Source organism: Mustela erminea, chromosome 13 (assembly GCF_009829155.1).
Source record: "Mustela erminea isolate mMusErm1 chromosome 13, mMusErm1.Pri, whole genome shotgun sequence".
Taxonomy (NCBI): Eukaryota; Metazoa; Chordata; class Mammalia; order Carnivora; family Mustelidae; genus Mustela; species Mustela erminea.
In genome coordinates, this window is record NC_045626.1 from 84,898,727 (window position 1) to 84,924,147 (window position 25,421).

The 25,421-nt window shown below is 44.5% G+C and overlaps 2 protein-coding genes across 4 annotated transcripts in view; one reads left to right on the top strand and one right to left on the bottom strand.

Moving 5' to 3' along the window:
• IFT81 (intraflagellar transport 81) overlaps positions 1 to 25,421 on the bottom strand; it is a 225,667-nt gene that overhangs the window by 133,101 nt on the left and 67,145 nt on the right. The gene's annotated exons all lie outside the window — the stretch shown is intronic.
• Positions 18,415 to 25,421, top strand: part of P2RX7 (purinergic receptor P2X 7) — a 47,814-nt gene continuing 40,807 nt past the window's right edge. Inside the window, exon 1 of one of the 2 annotated variants that reach the window (XM_032309056.1) lies at positions 18,415 to 18,667. In XM_032309056.1, the coding sequence (XP_032164947.1) occupies positions 18,543 to 18,667 (125 nt within the window). In that variant the 5' untranslated portion in view covers positions 18,415 to 18,542. The remainder of the gene's footprint in view (positions 18,668 to 25,421) is intronic. The other variant, XM_032309057.1, reaches the window with a different exon arrangement.

Here is a 25,421-nt window from a genome sequence, read left to right on the forward strand (position 1 = left end):
CTGAAACCCGAAAGCCCACATTCTACCTGCGAATAACAAGTCAAAACAACATGGTAACTTGCGAAGACATGATTAAAGGTAATTTTGTGTTTTTTGAATGCCCGAAATGTATTTGCTGGGAAGACATGTAGTGAACTAATAAGAGAGGGAAATTTTTCAAGCATCTACCATAAGCTGGTGACATTCACATACAACATCTGTTAAATATCCTATTAACACATATATGATCTTGGATCCTGTCCACCATTTTGAGGCACAAAAGAAGAAACTATGTTCAAAGCAATTAAGAAATTTACCTAATGTCACTTGGTGAAAGCTGGCATTCAGACTCTAATCCCCCTGCTTAATGTTAGAAACACAAACAGAGGCGGTACCTGCGTGGTACAGTTGGTTAAGGCTCTGAATCTTGATTTCAGCTCAGGTTGTGAGATTGAGCCCCATGTCAGGCTCAGCGTGGAGTCTGCTTGAGATTCTCTCTCTCCTTTTACTTTTGCCCCTTTCCCCACTTGTGTTCTCTCTCTCTCAAATAAATAAAATCTTTAAAGAAACAAACACGAACAGAGGAAAGTGCCCAGTAGCCTGGGTCAGGCTGATTGGCGGGCCTCCCAGCCACGAAACCCCTCAGACTCTCCTATAAACATTTCCTTCCTGGCAGCCTCAGGATTTGAAGTCCTCCTGATCTGGGTTCAAACCCCACATTTCTGAGCACCACTATGTGCCAGGCCTGGGCTGGGTACATTATTTCATTCAATTCTTTGTGAGAACACAGTGAGGTTGATAATGATTATTATGCACTAAAGCGGTAAGAAGTTATGTATCTTGCTCAAGTGTGCAAGTGAGTCTGGGTGTTGATCATTTGTTAATATTCTATGTGATACTGTCTTCACAGTCTTATTCTTGCTCCTCTGCAGACTGGAAAACAGATAAAGACAAATGAAAATGATTTGCCTCAGGGCCTTTGCACTTGCCTTTCCCTCTGCCGGCAGTGCTTTTCTCAGACATTCTGGAGGTTTGCTCCCTCAGCCTCTTTAGGTATTCATTTAAAAGTCGTCTTCTCAGGGAGGCTTTTTCTGACCACCTTACTGAAAACTTCAACCCATACTCTTCCATCTCAATGACAAGAAGACAACCCAGTGCAAATGTAGGCAAAGGACTTAAACAGGTATTTCTCTAAGAAGATATACAAATGGCCAATGAACACATGAAGAAATAAATGCTCAATGCCTGATGACTTGTATTAGGGAAATGCAAATCTGAACCTCACCGGATACCAGTACTTACCACTCAGATGGCTGTTATTTACTAAATGGAAAATAACAAGGGTTGGTGAGGATGTGGAGAGATTGGAGCCCCCATACACTGCAGGCAGGAGCAGAAATTGGCCCATCCCCTGTGGGGAATGGGTGATTCTACTCTTAGGTTTTTACCCAAAAGAATTGAAAACAGGAATGCAAATATTTGTGCCAGAGTGTTCGTGGTGACACTATTCACCATAGCCAAAGGTGGAAACTGCCCACATGTCCATCAGCTGATAAAATGGGCGTATCAAATGTGATCTATGCATAAAACAGAATATTACTCAGCCATAAGAAGAATGAACTGATACATGCTAAGATGTGAGCAACCCTTGAAAATATGACACTAAGTGAAAGGAGCCAATCACAACAGAATGCCCAGTATATGATTCTATTTATGTGAAAGGCCCAGAACAGGTAAATCCACAGAGACAGAAAGAAAACTAGGGGTTTCTAGGGGCTGGTAAATCCCTAGAGACAGAAAGCAGACTTGTGGCCGCCGGGGGCTGCAGGGACAAGAGAAGGGAATGGGGGAGTGACTCCTAAGGGGTGTGGGGTCTTCTTTCTGGTGATGAAAATGTTTAGGAACTAGATAGAGGTGGTGTTTGCATAGCATCATGAATGTACTAAATGCCACTGAATTGTTCACTTTGAAATGGTTAGTTTTATGTTATGTAAATTTCACCTCAATGTAACCAACAAGTTCAACCCCTAACAACCTTATTTTCCTTCCCTGCTTCCTTTTTCTCTGTCAGGCACATGGCCCTCGCACACACTATATATCTGACTCACTGATCAACTGTCCATCCTGTTTCTTTAGAATATAATTTCCAAGAGGATGGCTATTTGGGTCTCTTTTATTAACTCACATATCCTTAAAGAGTCACTGGCACTCAGTAAATATTTGTTATATAAATGAATTAGGAAGGACGTGGCACGGTCAGTTAAGCATCAGACTCTTGGTTTCAGCTCAGCTCCCGATCTCGGAGTCATAAGATGGAGCCCCACATTGAGCTCTATACTCAGTGCGGAGTCTGCTTGAGACTTTCTCACTCCTCTGCCCCTCGCCCTGCTTGTTCTTTCTCTCTAATAAATAAATAAATCTGAATGGAAGGAAGGATGGACATGTTGAAGAGCCCTGCCCCTCGAGCTCCACCCCATCTCCAATTCTAATGGGCTCTTGATCCTCAAATATGTTAACAATAACCCTCAGTCTGGGCTCATTTTTTCCTCCCTTTCCTGAAGAGCTGAATTCACAGGCTCTCACTCAGCTGAAACCCTTTAAGCCTTCTCTGCTGAGAGTCTGAAAAAAGAGGGACAGGAGAGGAGACAATGAATCCACCACAATGTAGAGAAACCCTGTCTGCTCCTCTGCTCTGTGGCTTCCCGCAGCAGTTTATGGGAACCCCAGACCGCAGCGATGAGGCCTTCCTGTTCCCCAGCCAGGAGGACAGCATCCTTAGCTGCGCACAAGTGGCTCTTCAGGGCGGGGGGTAGGGACGTTTACAGAAAAAAGTCAATAACCATTTATGGAAGAGCTACTTGGACACAGCCCTGTACCAGGAACTCAGCCAAATTACAACTGAAAGTTATCATTCATTCACTCATGTGAATGTGAACAAACATTCGCTGAGCACCTGCTATGCGCCTTTTCCTCTGGTCCTTGATTTCACAGTTTTGGTTGAATTAGAAGCCAACACTGTATAGACCAGGGTTTCTCAGTTCAGCACTTTGGACATTTTGGACTAGACAACTCTTTGTCATGGGAGGTTGGTTGATCTAGGTATTGTGGGACATTTAGCAGGATTCCCAGACCCTCACACATAGTAGGTGCTCAGTAAACACTTGTTGAACAAAAGAATGGGATGGAATTGTGAGAAGGGCCTGGAGAAGCATAAATTGCTACTTCAGGGCTGATGTTCAGGAGGGATGTGTATTATCGTCCTTCTTTCATTATCCATCCATCCAACAATCCATCCACTCACTCACCAAGCAGTCCCCAGACATCTGGGCTGTACCTGGAACCTAGGAGACTCTAGTTTTAAGAACTCACAGCTGACCAGGAGACATTAGATATGCTCAGAAATAACTTCAACACTGGATACAGAGTTACACGCCATGGTATGAGGGCACACATAGATGGCACACTGATCAAGACAAGGACAATGGGTACTCTATGCCCAGGTTTAATAACCCAATATTTAAATATTTAATTATAGCAGAGAGCAACAGATTTTTCTGCCATGCCTAACTCCTCCTAACTCAACCTGAAATCAGCAGACCTTCATAGGCCTAACCAAGGCTGATGGGATGAGGATGGGCTTCTGCCCCGGCAAGCCAGACCACTGACCAATTGCCTTTGTCTTCTCAGAGCCTCCATCCTCTTCTTAGTATTGTTACTATTATGAATAACATATCATTTTTACAAATTTTATTTATTTGTTTATTTCTTTATTTTAGAGAGAGAGAGAGAGAGCACACATGCACACAAGTGGGGGTCAGGGGAGAGGGAGAGGGAGAGAAAGAACCCCAAGCAGACTCTAAATTGAGAATGGAGACTGATGCAGGGCTCAGTCCTATGACCGTGAGATCATGAACTGAGCCAAATCAAGAATCACATGTTTAACCAACTGAGCCGCCCAGATGTCACAATAATATATCATTATTGCTTAATAGCTGCAATTTACTGAGCACTACTATATACCAGATAAGGTGCTGTTAATGAATAATATAAATTAACTCTCTTAAAGAAAATCAATCAGTCTGAGACCTTTCATGTATTGCAACCCCAAGAACATCTGGGATTTAAATGATATACTGTGAAGATAGAAGTATGATTATTCAACTTCCACTTAATCAGAGAAAGTAAGTGGCAGGTGGCATTGTAAAGGGAAGGCAAGGCACTGGGCAGGCAGATGCTAAGTGGGAGACTGTTCCAGGCATAAGGAAAAGGGGGGTGGGTATAGGAAAAAAAAAAAAGCAATAGCGAGAACCAAGGGAAATAGGTTTGACTGGATAAAATGGACAGTGAGAATTTTGATAGAAGCAATGGAATGGGCAGGGAATAGTATAGAGATCCTCAAATTATGGACTCCATGACCATGCCTTCCCTTTTCTAGCAGGTGAGCAGAACTAGGGTGCTCTCCCTACCCCCTCCTTCTAGAGTCTCCAGAGACCCTGAGCTCAGCCTCTGGCCTGCCCCTAGGCTCTAGCCCTCATTTTCTGTTCACTGTACCCATCCTGTCTCATGTTGCCATCTCCATGCTTCTGGGATCAGTCTAGTGGCCTGACCCCAGGTCTTCTCCATTCCATTGACCTCATGTAATTTGATGCTCTTGAGCTGGATTGAGACTATCCTGATGAGTGCCACATAACTGGCTCAACATGAGGGGTCAAAGCAAGTCAACATCTTTGACATGAGGTACCATCAGTCTGACAGGGCCAAGAGAAGGTGGCTGTGTTTTAGTTAAGTTAGAATGTGAGGAATAAAGAGGAATAAATAGTCACACTATGTCACTGTGGCATAATAAGTAATATATATTTGGTCTCTACTCCTGGTTCCTGACAGGGGGCTCCTAAAACCCTTGTAATTTCCTGAGAAGGGTGCTAAGAGCATCTTTTGTTTTAATATTTGGTCTTTGACCCTGATTCCTGATACAGAGCTCCTAAATTCCTTGAAATTTTGTTGGGTAAAAAAGGGGTCTTTTGTCCTAGTGAGGTGACTTTTGATAGGCTCTTGGGGAGCTTCAGGATGGGGGAGGGTTACCAGAGAGTCCAAGCCATGACTAGGAGCTTAAAACTTTCACCCCTGCCCCCATCCTCTGGGGAGAGGAGGAGATAGAGATTAGGTTAATAATTAATCATGCCTATCTAATGAAGCCTCCATAAAAACCCCTGAACTATGGAGTTTGGAGAGCTTCAAGGTGGTGAATACCCCCACATGCTGAGACAGTGGTGCACCCCAACTTACAGAAGCTCCTATACTCAGAACCCTTCCAGCCAGATGTACATCTTCATCTGCATGTTCATCTGTATCCTATATTATATCCTTTATAATAAACTAATAAACACGTTCTCCTGAGTTCTATGAGCCACTATAGCAAATTACCAAGCCTAAGGAAGAAGTTGTAGGAACCCCCAATTCATAGCTGAGTCAGTCATCTGGGGACGCATCGCTTGTGACTGCCATCTGAAGTGGGGCAGCCTTAAGGGACTGAGCCCTTCACGTGTGGGCTCTACACTAACTCCAGGTAGTTCATGTCAGAATTGAATTGTAGGACACCCAGCTGGGTGTCCAGACATAGCTGGAGAACTGGTTAGTGTGGAAAACCCACACGTTTGGTGTTAGAAGTGGTGTGACTACAGAGACAGACAGAGGTTTTGCCTTCTATTCACACAAAGGTTTACTATGCACATGTTCAGACAGAAGTATGGAAGACAGGATTTCACAAAAGGAAAAAAAAAAAAAAAAACAAGAAGAGAATTTGTAATTGGGTCAGGCCTCTTGGGAGTCCAGAACCAAAAAGAAATTCTCTATTCTGGATCACTCTAGGGACCCATGCGCTGGTGGGTCTTCATGCCACAGGCCGGCCCCCACCTCCTCTTTGCCTTCCCCCCATCTCTCTGCTCCTGCTTTTGGTTTCAAATCCTAAATTTCCACCTTCTCAGCACAACTCTATTCACCTTTCCTCCTCTATTCTCTGGATCTGAATGCCTTGCTGCTGTTAAACAAATGGTTTTTAATCTCTGCTTTAATGACAGAGATGGTGACTCACTAATACAAAGAAGGCATTTCCCCTCTCATGAGTGATATAGTCACCTTTTTTTTTTTTTAACATTTTATTCTTTTAGTAATCTCTACAACCAATGTGGGGCTCAAATTTGCAACCCAGAGATCAAGAGTTCAAGCTCTACCAACTGAGCCAGCCAGGTGCCCCTGTATTTAGCTTTTGAGTTAAAAAGGAGAAGCTGTCAATCACATGGATATCTTGGTAGGTTAAAAACAATTTTTTTTTTAAATAAGTAAGTAAGCAAGTAAATAAACTTGGTTGCTCAAAGCAGTACACAGAATTAGAATATGACCTACCAATTCCACTTCTGGCTATATTCCTCTAAAGAACTGAAAACAGGGATATGAACAGAAATTTGTGCAACCATGTTTGTACTTGCATTATTCACAAGAGCCAAAAAAGTGGAAACAACCTAAGTGTCCATCATGAACAAATGGATAAACACAATGTGTTCTATCTACACAATAAGAATATTATTCAGCCTTAAAAAGGAAGGAAATCCTGACACATGTTACAATATGGATGAACCTGAAAGACATGATGCCGAGTGAAATAAGCCAGATACAAAAGGACAAATATTGTATGACTCCCAATTAGATAGGGACCTAGAGTAGTCCAGTTCATGGAGACAGAAAGTGGTTTCCAGGGGCTGGGAGGAGAGAATGGGGGGTCAGTGTTTAATGAGGACAGAGTTTCAGTTAGAGGTGATGAAAGACAGATGATAGTGACGCACAAATATGGGAATGTACTTAATGCCACTGAACAGTACACTTAAAATGGCTAAAATGGTAAAAAAAAAAAAAATTATGCTATATTTATTTTACCACAATCTTAAAAAAAGTTTTTGGATTTTGGAAAGTTAGAGATAGTCAACCCATTCATCATGTGAGTGAGAGCATCTCTTGTGCTGGTTGCATTAAAGAGAAGCTGGTGGAACTGTCACAGGGAATGAGGAAAGGGAAGGAAATAGAGGCTTTGGGTATACAAGGTAGCAGGTACCTGAGCCACACCCAACAGCATATTCCATGATCCATTACCATGAGCTGCCAGGGCAAGGACACCAAGGAAAAGATGACAGAGGAGGTGGCCTGCCAGCGTGATGGACCTAAAACACCTGCCAGCACCCAGGAGTGGTGGGTGTCTTGGCATTTAGGTCCTTGTTTATCTCTGGACTTCGGGGATGCTGTTCCCTGTGATACCAGTATGTTGTATCCCTGTCTATTGGGGGCGGGGTTTAGAGATGTTGTCCGCAAGCCTTCCAGTGAACTTCACAAGGGTTCCCCAGCAATGTTTCTTACATCAGAATGCTTTGGGTATGAGTTAAAGAAAGCCCAGTTAAAATGACTTAAATAACATGTATTAAAAAAGAAGTCCCAGGGGTGCCTGGGTGGCTCAGTGGGTTAAGCCTCTGCCTTCGGCTCAGGTCATGATCTCAGGGTCCTGGGATCGAGCCCCACATTGGACTCTCTGCTCAGCAGGGAGCCTGCTTCCCCCCCTCTCTCTGTCAGCCTCTCTGCCTACTTGTGATCTCTGTCTGTCAAATAAATAAATAAAATCTTTAAAAAAAAAAAAAAAGTCCCAGGTAGGGTGGCTTCCAAAGTAGTTAACCCAGTGGCTCTAGCCAAGTTCTTTCCCTTGTTTTGCCCTGCCATCCTGAGCATGTCACATTAGAAAGGCTGTCTCTTCTCATGTCTCTTAGGAATGACCTCCTTCTTCAGAAGATCCCTAAAACACATTACCTCATGTTTCAGTGGCCATAATGGGCTTTTGTACCCACTCCTATAGGTAGAATGGGATTAACATGATACCTCTGAGTTGGGTATAGGGTTATCTTTCCTGATGGTTTGAAACATGAACAAAATTGGGAACACTGTTAATAAAGAAAAAGAGAATCGATTTTGAGTGGACCATTGAATGTCTGCTAAATCCTCAAAAACTGATAAATTCTGGGGATTAACTGACACTTGGAAATAGTTATTTTGGACTTGCTTCTGTATTGAATAGTGGGTGAGGAGTATGATTTCTGATACTCTGTGTCAAAGATGGCTCACCTCTCGGTTTCATTCCAGCCTGTGAGAAGGGGAAAGAGAAGAATGGAGGGCATGCTCTTCTCTTTTTTATGTCATGACCTCAGCACACAGAGTGCCTTCTACTTCCTGCCCCAAGTACAACCCAGCTCCCCACTAAGAGTCCTTGAAGCCCTCCCCAGAGGATGTTAATCCTTTCCCCACTCTCCTGGTGTCCTCCATACTCCCAACCTCTAGTTCCAGATCTGTGATTGTCTGTCTTGAGTAAACTCTGAGTCTCATGGCATCTGGCTGAACCACTTTCTATGCCTTTTCATTGCTGATGTCTACTAATCAATCAATCAATCAATCAATCCTTATTCTCAGATGACTTTGGTATCTCACTCATCCTTCCTCCCCACCCCAGTTCCTCCCACCGTGTTGAGGACTTTAATGTTTGTAAGATGACCCAACAGCTGGTCAACCTCCTGGCCCCTTGGCTCTTGTCCCTCCTCATTCCACTGAACTTTGCCTTCCCTCTACTCTAGCCACCGAATCCTTTGGCCATATCCTGAACGTCAGTTTCTCCTGGAACGAGTCTTCCTCTGAAGTCTTCCATTTCTCTGGCCACCGGTTGTATCCTCTGATCTGAGTTATTTCAGGCTTAGCAGTTCTTTGAACTCCAGGATCCCTTGACCCCTCTACTTTATCCTTCTCAGGACCCTCCTTCCTTCACTTCCTTCCTTATCCAGAAGAAATTTCCTGGTCCTCATTTCATTTTATTTTTATTATTTTTTAAATTTTTATTATTTTTTAATTTTTTAATTTTTTAAAGATTTTATTTATTTATTTGACAGACAGAGATCACAAGTAGGCAGAGAGGCAGGCAGAGAGAGAGGAGGAAGCAGTCTCCCTGCTGAGCAGAGAGTCCGACGCGGGACTCGATCCCGGGACCCCGAGATCATGACCTGAGCCGAATGCAGCGGCTTAACCCACCGAGCCACCCAGGCACCCCTAGATTTATTCATTTGAGAGAGAGAGAGAGAGAGAAGAGCACTTGTGAGTGGGGTGGGGTAGAGAAGTACAGGGAGGGGGAGAGAAAGAATTTCCAGCAGACTCCCTACCAACTGAAGAGCCCAACGCAGGGCTCAGTCCCATGATACCGAGATCATGACCTGAGCCGAAATCAAGAGTCAGACATTCAACCAAATGAGCCACTCAGGAGCTGCCCGGTCCTCATTTTAGCCACTTCCTTGCAAGTGCTTGAGTGGCAGACATTATGGGTGACTGCCCAATATCCACTCCAACCCAGATGATAGGTCCAAGTTGGGTCCCCTGGTCATTTCTGCTGGGTCATGGTCATTTCTGCTCTTTCCAGGGGAGGATCAGGTGTGTGATTCACTTCTAGCACTAGAGAGTAGAGTGAGGTGAGAAGAAAGGGACTGGGGGAAAGATTTTCCCATCAAAGAGACAGAAGAATTTATTATCTTTCTTTCTGAGGATGAACCAACAAGACAGTGTAGACAGACAGAATAAGAACCTGGATCCTTGGTCATGTTTTCAAGCCACTAAGTCAACTCCTTCTAAAATTTTCCCTCCCTATATATGAGAAAATAACTTCCTTTATATTTAGGCCAGTTTGAGTCTGGTATTCTGTTACCTTCAGAAAAAATCTCCTTTAATAACGTAATTCTCAACTTCCAGCAAAAGCTCAGCCCTGGATCAATGTATATTTCCTTCTATTCTATTTTCATATTTGTTCTGCTAAGACTGACAGAGAGAGCAATGGGTCCTTTGTCCTCTCCAATCCCCAGACACTTCTCTGTCATCCACCATTGAAAGGAAATCCCCAGTTTTCCCCACCCATCCCCTCTGTGTTAAGGGTTGAAAACCCAGTTACCTGAAGTGGTCAACTGTCCTGCTCAGGAAATAGATTTTTAAAGTTCCAAGGAGGATGTGTGTATTGGGCTTGGATGGAGCGGAGGGAAGGGGAGATTCTGGGATTAAAAGAAATCCAGAATTCCTGAGAAGCAGAGAGCAAACTTACCCAGAACAAATTGAGTGAGCCAGAGTGCCTGGGTTGAGTTGGGAGGCAAAGAAAAGCTTTCGGCTCTGTGTTGTGGGGCTGGCAAGAGAGAGGAGCCCCAGGAAAGTGTGACTGAGGGGGAAGAAGAGGCAGAGACGTAGCTTCACTCACACTGTTTCAGGAACAAATGTAAAAGACCAAAATAGACATGGTAGATGCCAATGATTACAAATTCTAAAACTATTTGAACCACCTGGGGAAGCCTAATGGGTCCCCAGATGTGGAGGTGTGAGGTGAGTCCTGTAGGTGGGAAGGCCCCAGGCTCCTATTATGTCAGTCACACAGATGTTGCAATAACCAATTCATGGTTTTTAATTCTCAATTCCACACTGGAATTCCTGTTTTCCCTGTTGGCTCTTCTCCTGTTCACCATAGCAACTGTTTTGATTCTTCTTCACTCTCATCGAACTTCCCAGCCCTCTGCCTTGTCTTTCTCTCTCCTCAGGCACATCTGCCTCTTATTTCACACAGAAAATGGATGCCATCTGACTGGACCAGCCCTTACCTTCCTCATTTAGCTGCTACTGTATTCACCTTTTCTTCTACCCCACAGATTTAGTCAGCAGGGCTGTTCAAGAGAACTTTCTACAATGGTGTACAATGGTGTACGTATCTTCACTGTCTAACATAGTATGGTTGGGTCCGTTATCAAAGGAACGAGACTGAGACAAAGTGAAAGTTATGCAAAGCCTTATTCTATGCCAAGCATTAGAAGTCAGACTGACTGGCCAGGGCCGCCTCCGAAGAGAGCAACCCCCCTTAGTCTTACAGGCTAGTTTTTATAGGGCACAACCGCAGACCTCTACGTATATGGCTTTGGCTGATTGGATGTCTTTTACCTGTCTGGCCTTATTTTAGGTGTGTGTTTTAGCAACGGTTACCCGGAACCAATATCAGTAACTGCTGAGGAATTTATTAAACAACAAAATGGCTACCTAGGCAACATGGAGTCACTATGGCTAAGTAGGCCCAGGTAGGCCCTAGGGGTTTAACAGGTTTTAATGTTAAATTGGCCCTAACAGTATAAGCCATATGTGGCTATTGAGCACGTGAAATATGGTGAGTACAAATGAAGAACTGAATTTTAAATTCCATTCGATTTTTTTTAAAGATTTTTATTTATTTATTTGACAGACAGAGATCACAAGTAGGCAGAGAGAGAGGAGGAAAGAGGCTCCCTGCTGAGCAGAGAGCCCGATGCGGGGCTTGATCCCAGGACTCTGGGATCATGACCTGAGCCGAAGGCAGAGGTTTAACCCACTGAGCCACCCAGGCACCCCATCCATTCAGTTTTAATTAACTTAAATTTCAATGGCCACATGTGGTTAGTTAGGCAGCACTGGTTAGTGTAATTCAAAGAAAAACTGTTTTGAATACCCGGGCACTGGACTCTCTCCTGACTCTGTGACAGCCCTAAGCAGCAGTCTCTTGACCAACTTATTATAAGAATTCTGAATTAGAGGATGAGCGGGAAGGGAGAGAGGACCAGAAAGGCATGTTCACGAGAAACAGCCATGGAGAAATACAGAGGGGGGAAATCACTTGACATATTTTATTTTACAGCTCCAGTTGCCGAAAGAAACCACAGTGACTTCCTGGCTCAAATATTGTACTCCTGAAGGGGGGTATGAGTCTCCTATCATTGTACCTTTACTGAAAATTCACAGTGATATTGACACCGACACAGAGTTTGAGGGAAGAACCAACCAGCAGCCCGGAGAAAGTGTGGTGTCAGCTGAGTTATTTCAAAGGGCATCCAGGCACACCTGGGTGGCTTAGTTGGCTGAGGAACCAACTCTTGGTTTCAGCTCACGTCATGATCTCAAGGTCATGAGACTGACCCTGCTGTGGCAGGCTCCTCACTCAGCCAAAAGTCTGCTTGAGATTCTCTTCCTCTGCTCCTCCCACACACAGGCTCGCGCGCTCTCTCTCTCTCTCTCTCTCTCTCTCTCGCTCCTAAAATAAATAAATCAATCTTTTTTTTTTTTTTTTTTTTAAAGAAGAGGGGGCATCCAGTTATCTTTGTTTGGATTCTCTACCAAAATGCAAAATGTGCACACCACAAACACAAACAGAACGTTGACTTGCACGTCCCTTTGTGTAGCTGATTTTGCTTTCTTTTGATCATTCTATCACATTTCAAACAGTTACACATCTTTTGAAACCTAGAAAGTTAGGATACCACAACCTCCTGCCTCCACCAACCTCCTCTAAATGTCTAGCCAGTTGCTCTGAGAGCACATTTGGAGTACTTTCTCTCCATTGATTTTTTTTTTTTTTTAAGATTTTATTGATTTATTTGACAGAGAGAGATCACAAGTAGGCAGAGAGGCAGGCAGAGAGAGAGAGAGGAGGAAGCAGGCTCCCCGCTTGCTTTTGTCATTTGCTAAGTTCGCACCTACTCCGTTTGCATTCAGTACTTGACTCCATCCGCTCCATTAGCTTCTCTGTCAGTTTCCTCACCAGGGGCCTTGACTCACACAGCTTTATATCCCTCTTACTATTTCCTGTTGTCACTGGTTTATTCTAGAACCGTTTTCCTTTGGCTCCTAGGCACACACTCTTTCTGCATTTTCCTCTCCTTCCTCGATGCCTCTTAGTCCCCTTCGTGTTGGATCCTTCGGAGATCCACCGTCAGTCGCCCTCCATGTCACCATACCCGCTCCCTGGGCAGATCCCCTCCCGCCTCCACTCACGCCCCTTCTATCCACTTTCCGTGGTGCAGCCAGAGTGATTTTACTGAAGTGTAAATGAGGTCATGCCACCACTCTGCGTACAGACCCACCGATTGCTCTTGGGGCAAATTCCTGACTCCTTAACAGCAAGTAGCCACAGGAGGTTGAAAGAGACTGAGCTTCCCCAAAGTGGGCCCTGAAGCAAGGATTCAGGGACAAGTAGTTCATTTGGGAGGTAAGGCCAGGAAGGGCAGTGGGGAAGTGAGACAGGGAGGGAAGACAGCCAATACAGCAAGTATTGAAGAACAGGTCACTGCCGTAGGCATCTGGGACTCAATCCCACCAGGGACCTCTGGGAAACTGCCTAGACCGCCTCAGGGTTGTCCCACCTGAGGAGCAGATTATTGAATCTGAGTCTCCCAGCCTAGGAGCCGCTACTCTCCGAGAGTCGTACTTCTTTCTCCCCCTCCTTACTTTCTTTCCTTCCTTCCTTCCCTCTCGCCGCCCTTCACCCCTTCCCCCTCCTCCTTGACCCCCTTTCACCTCCTTCTACCCCTTCCCCCCAGTAGGCCCCTGACCCCAGGTTTCTTCTGTGACCCTGCCCACAGCCTTAGGTGACTGGGCCAGAGACAGATAACTAAACCAATCAGATTCACTCCTCTGGGATTCTGGAATTAAGCAGTTGGTCTGGGGTCTGATGTGAACTGTGGCCATCTAATGTGGATGCCATGATGGCCTTGTTTGGTGACATGCCCCCAGAGGAGCAGAGAAGTCCTGTGTTTAGGAAAATGCACAGTGGCTGGAGAGAGACAGACAGAGGCGGGACAACGCAGCTTCAAACAAACCGAAAGAGCCACACCTCAGAGCAGGACATTTTAGTTTTCCTGTAAATAAGTTCTTATCATGTTTCCTGCACTTGAGTTCTGTAAGCCAACAGTGTTTCCTCAAAAAACTACCATTTCTGCTAAAGAAAGTCACTTGATTTTCTGACCTGCAACCAGAAACACACACACACACACACACACACACACACACACACACACTCCTTAGATTCACCTAAGTCCCCAAGACCAATTGTATTCATGACTTGACTTCCTACTTAACAAAGAAACAGGAACCACTATTCCTGACATTCCACTTTGAATGACTCAAATATTTCCATCTTAGCTATCCCTTCCCCCAATCTTCCCTTGACAACTACACCTCCTATTAAAAATCACCCTCAAGCTGATCTTAAAGGAAAAGTAGTCCACATCATGTCTCTACTCTCTCCCTCGAATCAGTCCCTAAATGCACTATTATTTTGTGGGGAAGTACGCCATCCTGAAGATGTGATTTTTAAATATCTATGGGATTTTTAGGTCTGGAGGTTCACAGACTATACAGGTATGGAGCTCAGAGGGCAGATTTGGTCTGAAGATACAGATTTTTTTAATCTACCAGTGATTTTAAAAAAGTAATGCGTGAGTATGATAGAAAAACTTCATAGAAAGGTGATAAATAAGTTGCTTGACAAACACTGACAAATCCCCCTATTCCCTCCCCAGAGGCCATCTTATACATCCTTCCAGAAACAGCCAGCTTCATGGACATGGGACCCATGCAGTTACATAAGGACCCACGTGTAGAAGGGACCTGAGCTTGATTTAATGCTTTGCTGTTGCCATCTTGAATTTCTTAATTTTGAATGAGAGACCCCACATTTTCATTTTGCACTGGATCCCCAGATTATGTGGTAGGCCTATTTCCAGCTATACTCCATGTGTAGTTAAACACATGATATACACATGTACCCCTCTTTCCATCCCCTTTTCCTTCAGCATTTGGTGATTCTTTAAAAGAATGTGTGTGGATGAAATTTCCCAGGGAGAGAATGCAAAAGTTACTAGTGCTATTTACCAAATATGTCTGCTTCTTCTGTTTCTGGGCACAGAGAGGGATATATGGTGAGACTGCATTTCCAGGTTCCCTGGTGGTTAGATGGGGCCAAGTGACTAGTTCTCACCAATAAGTTGGAGGCAAAAGGGAGTGTACCATTTCTAGATCAGAGTATTTTTTTTTAATGCTATGTTAGTCACCATACAGTTCATCATTGGCTTTTGATGCAGCGTTCCATGAATCATTATTTGCATATAACACCCAATACTCATTACAACACATGCCATCCTTAATACACATCACCAGTCTTACACCACACAAAGATAAACTCAAAATGAATGAAAGACCTCAATGTGAGATAGGAATCTATCAAAATCCTAGAGGAGAACACAGGAAGTAACCTCTTTGACATCAGCCACAACAACTTCTTTCATGATACATCTCCAAAGGCAAGGGAAACAAGCAAAAATGAACTGTTGGGACTTCATCAAGATAAAAAGTTTCTGCATAGCAAAGGAAACAGTCAACAAAACTGAAAGGCAACCAATGGAATGGGATAAGATATTCGCAAATGATATTACAGATAAAGGGCTGGTAACTAAGATCTATAAAGAACTTCTCAAACTCAACATCCCAAAAAACAAATAATCAAGTCAAAAAATGGGCAGAAGGCATGAATAGACAATTCTGCAAAGAAGACATATAAATGGTTAACAGAGTATTTTCTATTAAGTTTTATTTATTTAGGGATACCTGGGTGGCTCAGTAGGTCAAGTGTCTGCCTTCAGCTCAGGTCCTGGGGTCAGGTCCCACATCGGACTCCCTGCTTAGCAGTGAGCCTACTTCTCCATCTGCCTACAGCTTCCCTTGCTGTGTTCTCTGTCTAACAAATAAACAAAATCTTTTTTTTTAAAGGATTTATTTATTTATTTTAAAGAGAGAGAGCCCACAAGTGCATGCGTGTGCACATGAGGGGTGGGGGGAGGAGCAGAGGAAGAGAGAGAGGGATAGAATCTCCAGCCGACTCCTGGTTGAGCACAGAGCCCCACGCAGGGCTCTACCCCAGGACCTTGAGATCATGACCTGGGCTGAAACCAAAAGTCAAACGTTTAACCAACTGAGCCACCCAGGTGCCCCAAGTTCAGAGTATTTAACTGCCGCTGTAAGACCTGCCAGATTTCTCATTCAAGAGTTCAAGATAGTGGCTGTTCCATTAGTTTTGTTTTCTGAGAGACTAGGATAATCAGAGCCCCCAGGGTGATCTGTGGTTCTTTTTTTTTTTTTTTTAAAGATTTTATTTATTTATTTGACAGAGAGAAATCACAAGTAGATGGAGAGGCAGGCAGAGAGAGAGAGAGGGAAGCAGGCTCTTTGCTGAGCAGAGAGCCCGATGCGGGACCCGATCCCAGGACCCTGAGATCATGACCTGAGCCAAAGGCAGCGGCTTAAACCACTGAGCCACCCAGGCGCCCCATGATCTGTGGTTCTTAAGCCATGATTTGGTGGCTGTTTGTTATTGCAACGTAACCTGTCTTGTCATGACTTACAGAAATATAAAAAATGCTGAGACAGAATTTACTAGAACTGACATATAAAAGGAGAAGAGTCATAGAAAGATAAGACAAAGAGTCACAGAGGTAAAGATGAGAAACTAGGGGTGCCTGGGTGGCTCAGTCAGGTAAGCATCTGCCTTCGGCTCAGGTCATGATCCCAGAGTCCTGGGATCCAGCCTCGGGACCGCTGGGCTCCCTGCTCAGTGGGGAGCCTGCTTCTCCCTCTTGCCCTTCCCCTAACTCGTGCGCTCTCTTGAGCACATGCTCTGTCTCCTTCTCTGAAATAAATAAATAAATAAAATCTTTTTTGAAAAAAGATGAGAAACTAGAAGAAGGAACCCAGGGGAGTCATGGAAATCAAGGGAAGAAACTGCTCAAGAGGTGATACATGGTGTTGGTCCAAAAGGTCAAAGAGAATAAAAAATAAAAGCTATCACTAAATATGGCAACTGAGAACTCACTGGTAAGCTTATTAAGAACAGTATCCGGGAAGCGGTGGTGGGAGAAATAGTAGACAGAAGGCTGAGGAAGCAGAGGGAAGAGCAAGAGGGATCAGTGTATGAGTTCAGCAGAAAGGCCAGGAGCCCTGCCACGTGCACTTGCGAGAAGGGCCAAGAAAATTTGTGTTCAATCTCACCTTCCTCCTGCTCTCCGGCATCCTGAACTGACAGCCAGGAGGTAAGGTAGCTCCTGATACCGTTCACCTGAGTGAGAAAGTGAAATTTAAGTCGGACTGCAAAAGTAAAAATACCTTGGCCACTTAACAGGTTGGAAGAGCAGAAATGGATAAAGACAGCTACCAAAATAATAGGAAACAGTATTTCACTGTATCTGTAAAATGATAATACTACTTTCCCTCATCTTTTTTGTCATTGCTGCTTTCCTTTTTTTTCCTTTTAAGATTTTATTTATTTGCTTATTTGAGATAGAACAAGAGTGAGAGAGAGAGAGCGCGCAAGCAGGGGGAGCAGCAGGCAGAAGGAGAAGCAGGCTTCCTGCTGAGCAGGGAGCCCAATGCAGGGCTCGATCCCAGAACCCCAGGATCATGACCTGAGTTGAAGACATACGCCCAACCAACTGAACCACTCAGGTGCCTCTCACTGTTGCTTTCTTCTTGAGAAACGTCATCCTCTAAATTCAAAGACTATCAGAAAATTTGCTATTAGAAATTGCCTCAGTAAGAATGAAATATTCCACTTTTGCCACACAGAAGTGGCCTCAATTTGCACCTTTGGACCAGAGCTTCAGATAAAGGGTTTCTAGGCACAACATTCAACAGCTGTCTTAGCTTTATCACTGACAAGGAAGCAGAGCCCTGGGTCCACGTTGCAATCCAGATCTGAGGTTGACTGTTTTATACAAACCTGCTGTTTTGAGCTTATCAAAATCTGCTTTCAAATTTAATCAAGACTCCACCATCGCCCATAACCCTACCCTAACTCTGTCCCTTTGATGGTAGTTCCTCTGGCACGAGCTCTTTCTCACTGAAATAGTCAGTAAACCTAATTTTGCTGATTGGCAAGTTTGTTTCTGACAGTCTTAGGCTGATTGGCCTAGGTCATGGGCATAAATGGGGGCAGGGCAGAGAGCAGATCTCAACAGATCTCAACGGTCACGCAGGAAATATCCAGCACAGAAATAAAGTCCTTCCCCGCCCCGGCCCCAGCAATTCTGATTCCCCCCCATCACCTACAGACCAGAGTGCTGTGGAGGAAATGTGGAGAGGAAGAAGAGGAAGACCTTCATTCACCCTGCATTCATAGACATCTGGGGTTGAACAAAAGGGTTGTAAAAATGATCAGTCAGTCTATGAGTAGGCCTTGAGGCAACAGAAAGATCTAGGCCCTTTACTAAGGCACAATGGAAGCACTGGGTCTCCTGACATTTGAAGGCCTGCCCCTCTCCCCCAACTGAAAGGAGTCCAAAAAAGTGAAAGGGAAAAGGGGATAAGGGAGAATGCTAAAAATGCCCTTCCTTTGAACACCATCTTTGTGCAGGCATCCGGGGGAGGCCGGCTGGAGCAGGGTCATCTGCCAGCCAGGCTTGTAGGACTTCGCTTCTCTTGTTTATTATCCCCAGCCACATCTGGGGCAGCTGCCAGGGCCCGCCCCCACTCTGCCGTCATTGGAGGAACTCAAACTTAAAGGCTGCGGCTAAGAATCAGGGAGTCTCATTTTCCTGTTACTGGTGGATCTGCTGTGGCTGGTCTGGGGGCGCTGAGCCCTCGTCCAGACCCTGGTGGAGAGTGAGCCTCTCACCATGTCAGCCTGCTGCAACTGGAAATGCATTTTCCAGTATGAGACAAACAAAGTCCTCCGGATCCAGAGCGTGAATTATGGAAGCATTAAGTGGATCCTGCACATGCTGGTCTTTTCTTACATCAGGTGAGTGCGGTGTGGGGATGACCCCAAACGTATGCAGCGGCTGACAGCCCAAAAGTCCCCAAGGTGCAGCTTCTGGTGCACATCCTGAATTCCTCATGGTTTTAAATCTGAGACTTTTTCCCTCATAACAAGCTGGGGCCGGAGGGGGTTGGGGTAGTGGGGAAGCAGCTGCAGGCGGGAGGAAACAGTGCCAGTTTGCTGCCGAAAGAAGCCACAAGAGACAAAGCCACACTTTGGGTTTTACCCCAGGCCTGCCAGGGTAAGCTGGGCAGGGCATGCCTGGAGAAAGTAGGAAACAGGGCAACACCCTGGATTCCAAGGGAGGAGGCAAGGATTCAGGGCCTACCTGGTGATAATCCTGGCATCTGTCTGAGTCATCACTGCTGATGGGAGGAATAGGACCAGACTTGCCAATGTAACTTGTCCTCTCTAGTGTCAGAAGGCCCCCTCTTGCTCTTTTTTGTGTCTGTTTCTTAACAGCTTATTGAGATATAATTCACAGACTACACAACTCACTCATTTAAAGGGAAAAAATTAGGGGAGGCTGGGTGGCTGAGTCGGATGAGTGTCCAGCTCTTGATTTTGGCTCGGGTCATGATCTCAAGGTTGTGGGACTGAGCTCTACATCAGCTCTAGGCTTATCAGCTCTACGCTCTCCTTCTCCCTTTGTCCCTACCCCTGTTCGCGTACTTGATCTCTTTCTCAGATAAATAAATAAATCTTTATAAAAATAAATGAAGGGTACAATTTAGTGGGCTTTTAGTATACTCAGACTTGTGCAACCATCACCACAATCAAGTCTAGAATATTTTCATCACATCAAAAATAAATTCCATAGCCCTGCGCCATCACTCCCAATCCTTCTGCTCCCCTGTAGCTCTGGTGACCCACTGATTCACCCTGTCTCTGGGACTGGCCTATTCTGGACATGTCATAGAAATGGAATTGTGGGGACGCCTGGGTGGCTCAGTTGGTTAAGCAGCTGCCTTCGGCTCAGGTCATGATCCCAGCGTCCTGGGATCGAGTCCCACATCGGGCTCCTTGCTCGTCAGGGAGCCTGCTTCTCCCTCTGCCTCTGTCTGCCATTCTGTCTGCCTGTGCTTGCTCTTCTCTCTCTCTGATAAATAAATAAAATCTTAAAAAAAAAAAAAAAAGAAATGGAATTGTGCACTATGTGGTCCTTTCTGTCTAGCTTCTTTGACTCTGCATCATGTTTGCAAGGTGCACTCATGTTGAAACATGTATCTCTACTTCCTTCCTCTGTATAGCCAAGTAGTATTCCATTGTCTGTATGGACCTTTATTGGAGGGGGTGGACATTTGGGTTGTTTCCAGTTTGGGGCTATTATGGATAATGGACAATGCTGCTATGAATATGGGTGTATGCCTGTTGGCATGAACATGTTTTCAGTTTTCTTGGGTATTGCACCTAGAAGTGAAACTGAAAGATCATTCAGTAAATTTATTTTCAACATTTTAAGTAACCACCCGTTTTTGGAACAGCTGCACCATTTCCTATTCTCACCAGCAATGTATGTTCCAATTTCTCCACATCCTTACCAAACAGTAGCTCTTGTTGGTTTTTTGGATTATGGGCATCCTACTGAGTGGTTCTCATTATGGTTTTAATTCACAGTTCCTTACTGGCTAATGCCCCATTGCTCTTTGTGATGATGATGGTGGTGGTGGTGAGAACTTGCATCGCTAAGGTCAGACAGTGTAGTTTACTGGCTAAGGGTTAGAGCAACCTATTTTATAACCCTGGCTTAGTTTCCTTGGCCAGGTCACTTACGGGCTGAGCCTCCCTTTCTGCATCTGTTAATAGAATCATCATAATTAAATAAGAAAAGGCATGGCAAACACTTCTCCATGTTTGGCATAGGGTAAGAGCTCTACAAATAGCAGCTATCTTTAAAAATAATCATTTTGACTTAAAAAAAATAGAATTACCATAGAACCCAGTAATTTCACTACTGGGTATTTACCCGAAGAAAATGAAAATACTACTTGGAAAAGATACGTGCATCTCTACATTTATTGCAGCATTATTTACAATAGCCAAGATGTGGAAGCAACCCAAGTGTCCACTGAAAAGGAATGATAAAGAAGATGTAGGAGGGGGCACCTGGGTGACTCAGTGGGTTAAAGCCTCTGCCTTCAGCTCAGGTCATGATCCCAGGGTTGTGGGATCAAGCCCCCATCAGGCTCTTTGCTCAGTGGGAAGCCTGCTGCCCTCTCTTTCTCTACCTGCTTCTCTGCCTACTTGCGATCTCTGCCTGTCAAATAAATAAATAAAATCTTTTAAAAAAAAAAAAAAAGAAGAAGAAGAAGATGTAGGAGATATATAATGGAATTTTGCTCAGTCATAAAAAAGACTGAAATCTTGCCATTTGCAACACCATGGATGGGCCTAGAGGGTCCTAAGTGAAATAAGTGAAGTAAGTCAGTCAGTTAAATTTCACTCATGCATGGAATTTAAGAAACAAAACAATTGAACAAAGAAAAAAAGGATGTAAACAAAAAACCAGACTCTTAAATACAGAGAATTAACTGGTGGCTGCCAAAGGGGAGGGAAGTAGAAAGATGGGTAAGATAGATAAAAGAGATTAAGAGTATACTTATCTTGATGAGCACTGAAAAATACATAGAATTGTTGAATCATTGTATCATACACCTGAAACTAATATAAAACTACTAACTATACTTGAATAAAAAAAGAATTAAAAAATCTTTTGGGGGGCACCTGGGTGGCTCAGTGGGTTTAAGCCTCTGCCTTCGACTCAGGTCATGATCCGAGGGTCCTGGATTGAGCCCCGCATCGGGCTCTCTGCTCAGCGGGGAGCCTGCTTCCTCCTCCGTCTCTCTCTGCCTGCTTGTGATCTCTGTCTGTCAGATAAATAAAATCTTAAAATAATAATAATAATAATAATCTTTTTGTATATAATAGGCACTTTCATATGCACTGTCTCCTTTGACTGTCAAAGCCCACACCCAGGATCTGAGGTCTGGAAAGGTGGATTCCATAATCCTCCACCGCTTTGAGCCTTGGTTTTCTCATCTGTAAAATGGGGACAAAGGTTGTTGTAAGGATTAAATGAGTTACTAAATGTAAAGTTGTTTTAAAAATACCTGGTGTACGGCAAGCCCTCACCAAGTGTTAATTCTTCTTATTAATAATATTACTAGGATTATTGCAATTTGATGCATAAGTTTACTATGTGACAAACACTAAATAATAAACACATATATTAAATTCTAAAATAAGACACGTTACTTAAGCCAGATATCATGGAACTGAAGACAAGGAGCATAGTTAGGAAATGCTCCTTTATGCACCAGTACTAGTGTAAAGTTTCGCAGGCGAGGTAAACACAACACCAGGCAAGGTGTGTGCAAGGCAAGATTTATTAAAGGCACTCTCTGGTGAAGTTTCAGGGCTCAGGAGAAGGGGAGCCAGGAAAGTCAGGCTAGGAGGAGGTGGGTACCTTTGGTGAGGTTCCGTGTAAGGACCTATTTTATATTTTTATATTTTAGCCAGAGGATTCCATTGAGGTTAAACAATAACCTTGTTGTTTAACCCTTAAACTGTCCCTGCTCCCCTTCCCCCAGGGGACTTACTTAAAAACAAGTCCAGGGAAACCAGCCTCAGGTAACAAAGCTCAGATGCTCAGGCCAGGTGGAGACATCCGATCAGTGGGGGGGGGGGGTTTGCATACTGTCTCCCTAGCTACCAAGGAGTATGGGCCCCGCCCTTTGGGAGCCCTTTGGGCGCCAATCCTAACCAAGGTGAAACTGTAATTCAATTGGTCACCTAGCAACATTGTGCAGTTTTCTCTGTGTGTTAAACAATTTCATTGGCCACCTCTTCGTGGCCAAGCCCAACCACATGGCCTTTGCCCTTAAAAGCCAGTCCCTAAAGGAGAGCGGGGTCACCCTCTCTGTAAGAGGCACGGCCCTGGCCAGCCAGTTTGATTCTTGGTGCTTGGTGCGAAATAAAGCTTTCGCTTGACTTTCACTTTGTATCAGTCTCGCTCCTTTAATCACAGACCCATTATTGGGGCATAACATTCCGCAACTCTGGAAAGCAGAGTCGGAGAAGTCACACTGGGAGGGAGTTGGTGGGGGTCTTTTATCGGGCCAAGGCAGGGCATGGGCTCACATCCATATATGGTAGGGTATTTGGTGATAGGAGGGTACGGAGTGGGGGTCCTGATACTCCTGTTTCCTGCATAGGTATCGGGTTACCTATGGAGGTGTGACCTGGGCGTATACCCCTTTGGCGGGAGAATCAAGGGTTGCTGGAAGATGGCGGCCCCAGCGGTCATTTCTATTGTTCCTCCTGCATTCCTGGGCCCAACCCAACACATAGATCATGCATCACGATTCCATGAAACAGGTGACGTGATTTCCTGATATTCTTGGCACACGATTTCTTAAAAGCAATATATAAGAACAAATTCTCATGAGAGAGACTTGTAATGATAAATTTTGTTCTCTCACAAGGTGGAATCTTATCTTCCACACATTTAACTCCCTCAAACCCAGCAATGCGTGTTCCATGGGAGCCTGGAACAGCACAATTTCAACAGTGCAATGACTAAGTGAATGGGTGCCCCAGACCAGGCTTGAGATGGGGTCCCCAAGTTGGGGATCCTTGCCAGTCTGTTCCCACATGCTTTCGACAGAGTAACCATCTTGTCACCCTACCTATGAATCTAGATACACACTCTCCACCTTAAATGTGCCCTAAATCTTCACCTGGAGCAAAACTGGAAAAACGGCAACTTATTCCAGAACTGGGGGGGAAAAATGGGCTCTGATGGGCTTGTTGGAAGGTAGAAGGTCTGTTTGCTGTGCCTTGTGGACAACTCAAGGTTTTACCAACCTTGTGTTGACAAGACATGATTTTTTTTTAAGATTTTATTTATTTATTTGAGAAAGTGAGAGACACAGAGAGAGAGAGAGCACGAGAGGGGAGAAGCTGAGCAGGAGAAGCAGACTGCCCATGGAGCTGGAAGCCCAATGTGGGACTCGATCCCTGGACTCTGGGATCATGACCTGAGCCAAAGGCAGTAGCTCAACCAACTGAGCCACCCAGGCGCCCGACAAGACATGATTTTTACCTTAAGTACTGGCTCTAGAAGGTGACCCCTATGTAAAATACTACTCCATTTTTTTATATTTTAAAAGATAAAATTAAAGAAAAAGTGTTGCCAGCTTTGTTTTTTTCCCCTCCATGCAAACGAAATATCTATTTACATCCCACTGAATGGAGTCCCATAGACCACTGCTTGGGAAATGCTGCCTTAAGTTGTACTGTGAGGCCCTGTGGCGATCAAACTACAACTGGGCCATTTGTGAAACGGGGAGACCCATGGTGCACAGGGACTGGGTGGTAGTTTATATCAAATGGGACGGTATGGATCACAGGCTGGAAGTCCAGACAGGCTCAGGTAATAGTCAAGACACGTAGAAGTAGGTTGTGGATTCTAGCTGTGGCGTCCTCAGTTCAGAGCCTGTCCATCCTAGGATTGCAAAGGCAAAGAGCCAGGATAATGACGTAAGACAGGGCTTCAGTTATTGAGATTGGGGTGCAAGGAAGGGGCTGTCATTAGAAGAAATAAGACAAAAGGCTGGTTAGCATCTCACAGTTCCTCAAAACCAAGTTCAGATTGGAATCAAAGGCAGGGCTACAGCTATAGGCGGGGTTAAGTGGTTCCAGCTTCCAGGGTTACAGAAGTGTGTAGACAGGATGCTGAGTAGGCCTGTGCTAGTCAGAATTGTCTGGATAGTAAGTGACAGAGACCTAACTCAAGTTAGGCACGAAGCCACACAGTGGAAGAGATGGAGCTGCCCTCAGACATGGATGGTTCTAAAAGCTCAAACTATGCCATTGGGTTGGCCCTCTCTCCCCACATTGTGGCTCTGTGTGACTTTGTTCTTTAATAGGCTCTCTATGTAGCAAGATGCCATACTCATATCCTCAGTAACTCCAGAGGAACAGGCAAGTCTTTCCTGATAGTTCTGGCATAAAGTCCCAGGAAAGTCTCTGGTTGGTAGAGCTTGAATTACATATCCACTCTGAATCAATCCTCATGGCTAGGGGCATGGTGTCACCTGATTGGCGAATCCTGGGTCACATGCTCACTCCTGTGGCAGGAAGTAGGGACAGGGTGCAGGGCTTAGAGCCCAGTCTGAATCCCATACATAGACTTTACCTTAGGAAAGAATACTGTTGCCAGAAGAAATGGGAAAAGAAAGCGGGTAGGGCAAAGGAAAAACATCCATTACAGGGTCTTTCCAAAAACCAGAAATTCCAGAGATTTCTGAAGTCTACTACTCTATCCTTGGCTTATCTCAGCCCCACACCTGCACTGTGGAGACTCTGCCCCAGGTTATTGCAGGGCCCTTGGTATTATTCTCAACAGAGATTTCCTCTGAGAATCGGCTCCAGGAATCCCACAGGGTTTTCCAACCCATGATTCTGTTTTGCCCTCTGGCCTCAGTGAGGTGGAAAGAATGGGATAATGATGACTACACTCCCAGGAAAACTAACTGAAAAAGCCTGAATGACAATAAAAATAACTTTCTTATCCAGCTGGCTTTATTTATATCATCTCAATTGATATACTGGAATGTAGGTATTCTTTTCATTGTTGCACAGATAAGGAAAGAAAAGCTATGAAAGATGGAGTTAATTTCTGAAATATCATCCAGGTAGAAAGTGGGTTTCAAAAAGGATTCAAATCCAAAAC